Raw genomic sequence first — 11,906 nt, forward strand, 5'->3', positions numbered from 1 at the left:
GGTTTCTCCCTCACTCCTAGCCACTATCCAAATGAAGACAAAAGATTTCCATAGGTGATGCGGTAGGAAGAGATTGTGCATTATCTGAGTGGATAGAAATTTGAGAAGTGCCTGGGACCATTTTTCTGGTTGCCAAAGGGTTTGAAACCTTTTTGTCTAGCCTCCAGCCTATGTCTTGTCAAATACAAAGTTCTGGAATAATCAGTGTACCAGCTGCGACCATGACCCCTGTCCACTGCTCCACGTATATCAACTGATGTTTGCTGAATACTGACAGGAAGGTTCATCTTCCACTTCCACCAGGAGGAGAGGCTATGAAAAGGAGAATAGTGTATGGGAGAAGAAGGGAGTACCAGAGAAAACCAGTAGCTTGCAGAGTAGCTGTGGTGTAGGAGTGAAAGCCTTGAGAGATAAAGAATATTATTTTTCTCACCACTGGAAAAAGATGCTGGAGAGAGGAGTCCATAGCCCAGGAAGTTCATTGACAAGATGCTGTGGAGGGGACCACTCCTCACTGCTACCCTGGCTGGACTGCATGACTTCATAGATCCTTTCCTCCCCTTAGATCTGAGAGTGGAAGAAGAGACAGGGAGAACTGATCACCTCTGGGGTCATCAGTCAGGGACCTAGGCTGCTGTGTCCAGAGATAACACCAAGGGAGCAAGGAGCTAGAGACAGTTTCCTCCAACCTTATCAATCCTCACCCCCTATCCAAGCTAATTTTAATTTCCACACCTCTCTCCTCCTCAGTCGGTGGGACCTAAAGTCCTTTTCATTAACCTTTTAGTTACCACCTCCACGCACATACTTTTCTACCCCCTCCAAAGCACACTGCTCATCCCTGGCCCCTTGACCCCGCCTCAGCACTTGGGTAAGGGGAAGGACATGCCTCCCAGACCTGAGAGGGTAGGGGGTATTGTCCACTCGCCCTCGGATCTATGCTGTAAAAACTGAGCGGCAGGGACCGGGCATGCGCAGCATCTTCGGGCGCATTGTGATAGGCACTGCTTCTCTGAGTCTCTACAAAGACTCCAGAGTAACCACCAAACACCCTTCCCCTAAATCCCCCTTAAGACAGACACATAAACACAGAGGCAATGCAGCTTTTTGGAAAAAAGGGCTGGTTGCAGCTTGAAAGGCTAGTCCACAGGAGGGCTGGTGTATTTCTATTGATCCCATCTCCCGTGTTGACAGACGCCAGCCCCGAGGCTTTGCAGTCCACGGCTGCAGTTTGCAGTGGAGCTAAGCGGTGTGCTGCTTTAATTCCACGTCAGATCAACTTTGATCAATATCCCCCTACCGGCCCAATTGGAAGAGCCCAATTCATGGGCGATGAGCCTTTTCGCTCTTTCCTTCTTTTCCCCCCTCTTTAGACCCACCATCTTCTAGGATTTTCTTTATAATTTCTCTCTCTCTCTTTCTCTCTCTCTCTCTCTCTCTCTCTCTCTCTCGTTTCTCTGCTTTTGTTTTCCTGTTTTGGGTTTTAGGTTTTTATTCTCTCTCTCTCTCTCAATATCTCTCTCTCTTTCTCTCTCTTTCTTCCTGATAGGGAGAGAGATCGCTTTGGCAAACCGAGCTTGCAGCCAATAAACCCTCCTTCCAGATTGGTGTGAAGACAGAAGTGAGGTGGGGGGCGGGGAGGGGGTGTGAGAGAGCCTGGGAGCGAGAGAGAGAGAGAGAGAGAGAGAGAGAGAGAGAAAGAGAGAGAGAGAGAAGAGGAGGAGAGAAGAGGAGGAGGCGGCGGAGGAGGAGGACTAGTGTGGGGTGGAAAGGAAGAGTGAGCGAGAGCAAGTTGAGGGGAGGGGGTGTAAGAGCCAGCGAATTCTTTTTCTTTTTCTATTATTATTTTGACGACTCCCGAGTTGCGCCCATGCTCTTGTCAGCTTCGTTTTAGGCGTAGCATGGCCAGGCAGAAGAAAATGGGGCAAAGCGTGCTCCGGGCGGTCTTCTTGTTAGTCCTAGGGCTTTTGGGTCATTCTCACGGAGGATTCCCTAACACCATCAGCATAGGTAAGCGCGAGCGAGCGAGCCAGACGGGCCGGCTCCCCTGCACCCGAGACCACTGTCCCGGTGGGGCTACGGCAGCCGCGGGTCCCTGTCCTGCATGGCCTGGGGAAGGGACTGGGCACCGGGACCGGGCAAGGCTCGCGGGGAGCCGAGTCCCAGGAAGCTGGCTGGTCAGCGGGGCAGCGGGGACGAGAAAGGGGTCTCCTGGGGCTGGTGGGGGTGGGGGCTGCCCGGCTTTCCGCGCTTAGCCGGGTAGGGAAAGCGTGCAGAAAGCTGGGAGGCTGCAAAGGGGACAAGAGTCGCGGCTTTTCAGCTCGCTGCTCTGGACTTTGCCATGGCGTGCGTGCCGCCGCTGGAAGTTGTCCCAGGGTGATGCCGCCTGTCTGGCTGCGCCAGGGCGCGTAACCCGGGCCCAGGGCGCACCGTCCCACGGCTGCGGCTCCAGGAAGACGAGCCAGTCCTGGCGAAGGTGGGAGCCCGCTCTGGGTCTCCCAGACTCGGGCAGCAGCCAAAGCCGGGAGCTGATGGGTGGGAGGCGGGGGTGAGACAAGGAGCTGAGCGAGCGAGCGGCGAAGTCACGCAGACCATGAATTTATGAATTGCCGCTGTGTTTGTCTGGAGCCCGGCTCTGGGGCGCGGGGAGGGAGTTCTCTTGGCTTCTGTCTGTATTTACAAGTCAAGAAGTTCGAATTGTTGCCATTACTGAACCAACCCCATATATTGTCATGGGGTGGGGGATCAGGAACTAGATGGGAACAGGAAGGTAATGAAATTGTTTTTCCTCCCAACCTTTCCCTTTGCGCCAGGAAAGGACGAACCAGCTTTAGGGGATTGGCGAGTGGGGAGGAGGGTGGAGAAGGAGGCTACCACCTAAGAAGGAACCAAGTCCCACTCCTTTCTCTTGGTTCCACCGTCCTGCCCCAAAGCAGTCCCCTCTTCCCCCTTTCCCCCTTTGCCCTTTCCCCCTTCCCTCCAGCCTCTCCTCCTCCCCTTCAGTTTAGAGGAAAACCTGGTTTCTCGTGGCCGAAATCTGAGTTCACAAGAGTCTTGAAAGACACACAGGTTGAAAACAATCAATCATCAATTGCGCACCCCAATACCATTGAGAGGTATCTCGTATCTGTAAGACTCCACTATTTCTAACCCGTCCTGGGGGGCACAAGCCAAACAAATCTCGGTTTCCTTTTCTTGTAGGTGGACTTTTCATGAGAAACACGGTGCAGGAGCACAGTGCTTTCCGCTTTGCCGTGCAGTTATACAACACCAACCAGAATACCACGGAGAAGCCCTTCCATTTGAATTACCACGTAGACCACTTGGATTCCTCCAATAGTTTTTCTGTGACTAATGCTTGTAAGTAGATCGGCTTTTCCTCCCTTTGGGATCTCGGGAAACTCCTTTGCATTTTGCTTGTGGGGTTTGGGGTCTGTGTGTGTTGGGGGGTGATTGCCTCAGTAGACGTTTTAGGGACTCTAGTCAACCTAGGTTTCATGCGGCATAAATCAACTCCGGAGGATCCTGCTGAGGGGCTTAGGCAGTGGGAAAAACTCTGTCATGAATAATGTTTGATGCAAAAGTTTCATTTTCCTCCTGGCTAGGCTAAGCTGGCATTCCCTCCCCCATACCCATTTTTTTCTGGAAAAATGTAAAAAAAAAAAAAAAAAAAAGCATGGTTGTTGTGGGAAATCTCTTCAGACAGGATTAAAAGAAGAAGCCTCTTGATTGAGTCAATTCAGGATGCACGTCACTTGACGGTTAAAGCTAGTGCCTGGATGTAGGGATGAGCTGAATTTGACAACTGCCTAATATATAGGAACCAAACAGAAGAAATTCTGCAAACAAGTGACCTTGAGGGGAAGATCAGGCTGGGTTCCCTGGCCTCTTTTTGTCCTAGACTATCACCTTTCTTACTGAGTAAGCTCTGATAGGAACTGGTAAGACTCAAACTGATTGCAAGTGAGGAACACCTGACAAACTGAGGGGAACCAAGAAGACAGCGCTCAGCTGAATATTTGGAAAGCTACTTCTGCCTCCCCTAGTATTGCTCACCTCCCTCGCTGTTAAGGACCACACAGTTCTTAACTTAAAGCAAGAAGGGTGGGGGTGGGAGGAGGCTTATAGCAGGAAAACTGAGTATCACAAGGGAGGAATTTCATCAGCTCCAAAGCCATTTCTGAAATACATAGTTGTGCCCTGGATTGTTCCTCTGGAAAGGGAGCATTTTGAGAAATAAAACCACGGAATCCAAACGGCTAATAGCCTGTCGAACACAGCTTTTGCTTGAATGAAATGTTCTGTGAGAAAGACTGAGAATTCTTCATCTAAACTTATTTCACTAAAAGTTTTCACAACAATGAGGCTGCTGATGGCATAAAGTAGGCTTTGCTTTTATGGCTGGTGTAGTTTGGATTTTTCTTTTCCCTCCAAGGGAGAAACGTTATTTATGCTTGGCCGGGTGAAACTTTGTATGTGACTTTCTTCAAATCTTTCTGTCTCAAAGATTATGTGACTTCCAAAAACTGTTGACCGGGTACTATAGGGCACAGTTTCCTTGGATTTGAAGACTTGAGCCATGGGGATGGGAGTGGAGTACTTTGCAAGAAATGTGACAGCTATCAGCTTTAAGAAAATTTTAGCTGAGGGTACAGATCCTTATATGAACATGTTCTGAGCTACTCCGTATTTGACATTTTTGCCTTTCCAACATTGACAAAAATAGGAACTTATTAATTCCAGCTAAGTGTGAAAGTTACAAAATGTCTGTCTATACTTTGCGTCTTATTTCGGTAATCCCAGCCTGTCTCCAAGCACTTACAACACACATCTGACTCTTGATCCTGCAGCACTGTGATCTTGTCAAGAGGCTGGATCTCAACTGCAGCTTCCTAAATATCAATTAGAACAGATTTAAAATCAAATTTAAAAAATCCCAGGATTTATTATTATTGCTAATAATATTTGTTTCAACTGCCTTCCATGTCTTTCCTCTGATGAGGACTGGAATCAGAGAGCCAATTAGCTTCAAAGAAATGATTGCTCTCCAAGGTTTTCAATCCTTTTCTTACAGTCGAACCAGTTTGACACCTACCAGCCCAGGCCCATCGGAAACCTACCCAAGGAGCAATCAGGAAATGATCATTGCCACGTGAAAAGCTCAGGTTTGGGAACAGGCGATAAGTCAATCATATTGGCATTTAGTTGACTTAATATCTTACCTTTCGGAGCAATAAAGGAAGAAACATGGAAAAGGAAAAGAAATTGATCAAAATCCCTGCCCTAAATCCACAGCAACTCCGCTTACCAAGGCTGGGTTATGGCTGGGGGCTTGAGGGTGTGGGAGAAAAGCTGCGGCTCATGGGTCAACAAGGAGGACAAAACAAAAAAGGTGACCTTGCCCTTAAAAAAAAAAAATCAAACCCGTTGCCGTCGAGTCGACTCAGACTCATAGTGACCCTATAGGACAGAGTAGAACTGCCCCATAGGGTTTCCAAGGAGCACCTGGTGGATTCTAACTGCTGACCTTTTGGTTAGCAGCCAAACTCTTAATCACTAAGCCACCAGGCTTGCCCTTAGTTATACCAAATACAGGCATGTGTACATACAGACACACACAGGCATAGACAGGAGAAATCTCCAAAAACCAGTCATGTGTACCCAGCTGCCTGTTGCACTCTCAGACTTTATAGCTCAGAGGACAGAGGAGGAAAGCTGTCATCTCCTCTGGTACCCTAAACAATCCTCTCTGAATGTCACAATCATTGAATAGGGGCCAGATCTCAAAGCTGTCTCCTGGCAGCTGCTGCCTAGTAGCTTAGTATGAGAAAGATGACTAGTCCAACCATAGTCTGACAGTCTTTGAATGCAGAAACCAGTCATTTCAAGGGGCCATGGAAGCCCTGGTGCAATGTCTCGTTTCTCCCTCTGCCCTTGATTGTTCTTTTCCCTGTGGAAGTGGAGACCAAACATCTCAGATGCCAGTGTACAATTCTAGTTCAGTATTGTAGCCTGGCACTTGACCCAAGGTTCCATTCCTGCCCTGGATGATTGACTGCTCTGAAGATGCCCACTGCCCTTAGAGAAACCCCTGGATCCTCTGTCCTGTTTCTCTCTGGGGACCTAGGGAGAATTAGAGAAAGCCCCAGATGAGTCCATATCCCAGCACCCACGTCTCCTATCTGGCTCAATATGACATAAGTTGGCAAAAAAGAACTTTCCCCTGTTCCCATTCAGAATTCCTAGTTTCAGCTTCCCCTAGCACTGGAATTGATTTCATCTCAGGTTCTTTCCTGCTTCCTGAATCCAGAAGCCAGGCACATACTTTCTAGGGCATTGATATGCAGGTAAACAAATACCCAAAGAATAGACAAAGGATAATTCCTTCCGAGTGTGTCCCTGCTCTGTGCTCTCCCTCTGCACCAGCACCCCCCACCCCCGCCCCCAGGTTTTCAGAAGGTTTCCTTACAATGAACCCCAGGCATCCGTTACTTAAAGACTGTTTTTCACCAGCAACCAGTTTTTGCACAAAGCCCAAGAGATTTGCTTAAGACACTCTCCAACTTCATTCCGTGTATTAAGAGGTCAATAAAAGCCTCCCTGGCTTTGAAAGGTGGTTCATTTGGGATCTCAGCTTAGAGGTGAATTGAAGTTTATCAAAGAGACTCATCTGATTTGGAGCGCATGTTCCCATTTCATAGGGATTAATTGGGTTTGCTGTCTTACTTTTCAATTTAGCTAGATAACCCCAGAGAGAAGGACGGTGTGAATATTTTGATTTCAGAATGCATACCTTCATATACACACACAGGCACCCATACACTCACAATCAGCATATATGAAAGGAGATGTAGACACATGTTGTAAGTTACATGTCTGTTCTTTAAAAACCAGATTTGATCATCCTAGGGATTTGGGGTGTGGAAACGCCAAGGGACTGCTGGGTCCCATTGGTTTGGCTTGGCTGCCTTGGTTCCTCAGGAAACGCCGATTCCCTTGAAGTCCCCTCCTGTGTGTTGCTGCTGTGCACTTGTAGTGCACTCCACACTACATCGCCCCAGCCTCTGCAGTGTCAGCTCATTAGCACACAGATCTCATATTCCCTCTCCGCACTGTCATTGCAAAAATTGCTGTTGTACACCTTTACAGCCAACAAATGTGCTCGTGGATTACGCACTGTTTGCAAGAAGCAGGGAAAAGGCAAATGTAACCTTAAAGGTTACTCACCACGGAACTGTGCTCTAAACGCACTGGCTTAAATAAAAATCTGTTGATGGAGGCACAACGGTGATGGTGGGATCGAGAGTGGGACTTAGGAGTGTAGGCTTTAACGGAACCCCAGGCAAAATCTCTTTTGCTGGTTAAACCTACCCCATCAGCTGCAAATTTTTATTCCAATAATTTTTTTTCAGGCCATTTGAAATATACCTTGCTAACCGAGAGCACGCTCCTTTTATAACTGAGCGCATTTCGCTACCAAGTGTACTTAGGCAAGACAGGTTTCTGTCTCTTACCCACAGAGTCACAATCTAATTATCTAATTATTCTAATTGCCAGTATCCATTTAACTGTTTAGGTCCATTTGGGAAGGAAATGTCTCCCCTGATCCCAGTTTCTGCTCTTTGGTAGGTTTTGTTTTGTTTGTTTTGGTTTTGTTTGGGTGTTTGTTAGGCTTTCCATGTAAGCTTTGGAACCAGGGTAAAGACCCCCAGGATCATGGCTCTTACCCTCAAACAGACCTTCACATACTAACCAGTGTTGACTGCTCTGGCTCCACCTCCAATCCCCATTCCTGCACCTTTGCGCCTTTGCTTCTGTCGCTCTCTCTGTCTGCTGGCCAGTCTTCGGTAATCTCACTGGCTTAGCTCACTTCTCAGCCCCTCTGGCCAGCTGGCTTAGCCCACTGAAGCACAAAGAGGTCATTTCAGTCATACCAGTCAAAGATTTAAGTCACCTTCTCACAAGGTTTATTATGATTGTTTTAAAATCTATTCCTTATAGGGGGAGAAGGGAGGAAGGTGAGGCTGTTCACTTGGGCCATAAAAATAGATGGCAATCAGCAGGCTGTAAAGGTGAGCTTCCTGCAAAACCTGCCCTAGAAGACAGCTTCTTACTGAGCTACTACTAAACGGAGGGAGGGGGCAGGAAGGGGCTTGTGGGTAAGGAGCAAGGAGAATTATTTTGCTCTTGATCTATGCTTACTACAAAATGGGCCATGGTTTTTCCTCCTCTCTGTAATTTTAACTTTTACGCTTAAAATAAAGCTGTTTTTCCACACACACACACACACACACACACACACACACACACCCCACTTCTCCCTCTATCAGAGGCTTCCCTTAATTCTGCCTTTCTCTCCCTACTCCCCAAGATTGAGCAAGAAGAGTGGGGCTGGTTGAAATTTTTATTATATATGTTTGGCTCCTGGTGTATTTTTTTTCAATTTCTTTGTTATGGGTAGTCAGAGGTGATAGGCTGGTTTCATTTTAACAGATTGAAAAATAAATGAAGCTGCCTAGGCATCGTTATTAGTCTTCCTTTGTGTATAAGAGATTTGTGATTTTTATACAATCGCTGGAAGAATTAAAAGACAGAATGGATTTCCTAATAAAAGAGAGCCAGAATTTTAAAAGATAGAATTTATAACATGGGGGAGGGGTAAAATATACTTACCCAGATGATTTAACTTTGAACTTCTTAGCTCAGGACTGAAAATATTATTTAAAGGACCTTTTCTAAAACTTTCTATCTACTGTGAAGGTCAGGAAAATCATCTGTGTACTTTACCTGGTCCATTAAAAAAACTTAAGTTTTGACTTTGTTCCTTCAACTTTTGATACTTTGGGTCTAATGAGATGACAGGTCCACTGGGAGGGTGCAATTAAAACCCCAGGTGGGGGCGATGGGGACTGTTAAGCAGAAGCATGGGAGTTGTACAGACACAAAAGGAACTCCCTCCTTCCTGGGAGCTGCTTGGGAAATGTCTGGGCTCCAGACACAGAGTTACAAATAGCCTCCGCCTGTGTGTGTGATGAGTCCTGCGCTCTCCAATAGCAGATCCCTAAAGGGTCAGTCTTGGCAAAAGGATAAAGTGCACAGAATGTGTCCTCCTAACACGTCCACATCTTCTTCCTTTGCCATTATTTCCCCCTTTCTGCTCAGTCTGTGTGGCTCATGCCCTTTTGCTGGTCTCTAACTGCCTACTCACTGACTGGCCCCTGATTCTGGTACCCCATCCACACTTCACTTACTTCAGGACTGTTTCCTGCTCTGGACTTTTCCAGGCCTGATGCTTCTTCTCTGTCAAAACGTCCTTGTTCTTGATCCCTTCTTCTCAAGGCCTGCATTCTACTTTGGGAGTGACAGCTTTTTCTCTAACACAGGAATCTAGCCATAATGCCTCAATTTCAAGGAAAGAAACTCAAATTGAAGTGTTTCTGAATCTGATGCACAGAGTGGCTGTTTAGCCAATCCAAAGGTCAGCTGGCCTTGGACATGGGGGGCCTTTACAGGCCAAAGTAAAAAGCTACCTATACATGGTAGGAACACTCAACTTACAGACAGATTCAGATACTCCATGCTGGACCTTTAAAACTATTGGGGTAACTTGGGAAGCAGTCAAAGTTCATAGGGATTAATTTTATTTACTTGCTGTTGTAGAGCCTGAAGGTGCCTATTTGAGCATCGGCAAGAGATGCACTGGCAAAGAAGGGCGGTCAAAGGAGAGGAGAGAAGAGAGAGGTGGTAGGGAAGCTGGGTCTCAGACTGAAAGTTTCCTCTCCCTGGGATGGCATGTGGAAGGCCGTGATTATGCGGCAGCATTTCCCTCACAGTCACTAAATGATAGTTGAAAACCTGGCTAAGCAGTCTCCTCTCCCCACTCTGTCCATCCCTCCCGTTTCTTGTCTCAAGTATACACTCCAGCCTCCCTCCTAATGGAAATATCCAGCATACCCTCTTCTGGATTTCCATTTGCGCGCTGGTTAGAGAAGTGTTTACATCCCTCAGTCTGGACCTCCTTGCTCCTTTATTCCTAACTGCCACTGGTTTCTTTAGGAATTATCCTCAACGCAGCTATCATTTGTCCTTATATGGAGGAGGCAGGGGAACAAGGATAAGGATGAAGAGAGGAAATACAGCTGGTAATGATCCCTTAACCCTATGGGCCACTATTCTATCTAGTGTAGAACTTCTCAACCTTTCATGTGCACCCAAATCATCTGTTAAAATTACCTTGTTAAAAGTAAAGATCCAATAGGCCTGCAGTGGGAAGGGGGCAAGATTTACATTTCTAACAAACTCCCAGGTGATTCCAATGCTTCTGGCTCTCCAACTGCACTTTGAGGAGTGAGGGTCCAGGGCAAGGAGACCGTGGTCACCAAAGGAAAGTCTCCCAGACAAGTTCTTACCCACTTTTCTACCCAGTTGCCTTCCAAAGACAATCCTATAGGAAACACATTTGGCTCATTGTGACACAAGGATGTCCATATCATATTCCCAACAACCCTGTGTCCATTACAGTCATGTCTGTAGGTGGCATGATTAGATGTCTGATGAGAGCATCTGTTTAGAGTTGCTTTTTGTGGGAATGTGTAGGGGGAGCTGTGTACCCTTGAAAAAGGAGCTCTGGTGGCGCAGTGGTTAAGCACTAGGCTGCTAAACAAAAGGTCAGTGGTTCTAACCCACCAGCCACTCTACGGGAGAAAGATGTGGCAGTCTGCTCCCATAAAGATTACAGCCTTGGAAACCCTATGGGGCAGTTCTACTCTGTCCCATAGGGTCGCTATGAGTCAGAATTGACTAGATAGCAATGGGTACCCTTGGAAATTGCAGGGAAGAAGGGTGCACAGGAACGGAATGTCTTTTTCTAACATATCTGAACCCAAGACTGCTCCAGGGGAGTCATTAGAAACTTACCCAGTGTCATTTGAGGATTGACAAACGGCATTCAATTCCCTAAAACATTGCCCACCCCCCCACCCCAGCAATCTGCCACTGAGTCTAAAATTCCACAGACCCGTTTATTTGGATTACTGCGCTGAAGGATTTTGTTAAAATGCAAGTGTGCAATCTAGAAAGGGAATGAGTTAAATCTTTAACGGCCATTAATATTTCAATGAGAATGATTTGTTCAGATTACCACCTATCCAGGGGTGGATTAGCCAGTAAGCACTATATGCACCAGCTTGCATTGAGCAAGGTACACATGGGTTTAACTGTATTTACTTGCTAACCTGTGGTGAGCAATTTCACATGGATTTCATCACATCTTTGATGTGGTGGGGAACAGGTGAAATTGTACACTGCAGATTGGTAGGAAGGCACAATTCGGCCCGTGCGTACCTTGCTTATTGGGTAATCCAGCCCTGCCTATTACTTTGCAGGATCCTCAGAGGAGGTTTTCCAAGACAGGTAAGTGACCTGTAGCAAAGCATCTGCCCAAGGAAGTGGGGCACCAAATGGCAAGCATTCAGGGGGCATTGGGAGACCCTGGAGGATGAGGAAGAGTCCCTGAAATACACTTTACCTATTTTTCAACGTTTGACCTTCTCCATGGATAAATTCTGGTAGTTTATTCACTAAGATTTTAGTTGCCTTTGACCATGTCTTTTCTGTGTACATGGTTGTTTGCTACAATAGATGAGCTCAGCATCAGGATTCTCCACAATTACTGTGAGATATTTTCAGAAGCAAAAATAATTTTGTGACGGGGGGAAAGTTTTTTAATCTCTTAAAAAATGTTGCAATAAAAAACAGCCCCCTCACCGGATTTACTGGCCTAAAGGAGACTGGAGAAACCCCGAGAGTATGGCCCCCAGATACCCTTTTAGCTCAGTGGCGAAGTTACCTTCGAGGTTCATTGTTCAGCCTGGGAGTGGACAGCCCAGTAAAACCATGAGAGTAAC

The 11,906-nt window shown here is 46.8% G+C and overlaps 1 protein-coding gene across 2 annotated transcripts in view; it reads left to right on the plus strand.

Moving 5' to 3' along the window:
- The first annotated feature begins 1,854 nt into the window (after positions 1-1,854).
- GRIA3 (glutamate ionotropic receptor AMPA type subunit 3) overlaps positions 1,855-11,906 on the plus strand; it is a 306,229-nt gene continuing 296,177 nt past the window's right edge. For both annotated transcript variants that reach the window (XM_004379586.1, XM_004379587.1), the window contains exons 1-2: positions 1,855-2,010; positions 3,202-3,360. In XM_004379586.1, the coding sequence (XP_004379643.1) occupies positions 1,902-2,010; positions 3,202-3,360 (268 nt within the window). In that variant the 5' untranslated portion in view covers positions 1,855-1,901. The remainder of the gene's footprint in view (positions 2,011-3,201; positions 3,361-11,906) is intronic.

The sequence above is a fragment of the Trichechus manatus genome, unplaced genomic scaffold, assembly GCF_000243295.1.
Source record: "Trichechus manatus latirostris isolate Lorelei unplaced genomic scaffold, TriManLat1.0 scaffold00066, whole genome shotgun sequence".
In the NCBI taxonomy this organism is placed as follows: Eukaryota; Metazoa; Chordata; class Mammalia; order Sirenia; family Trichechidae; genus Trichechus; species Trichechus manatus.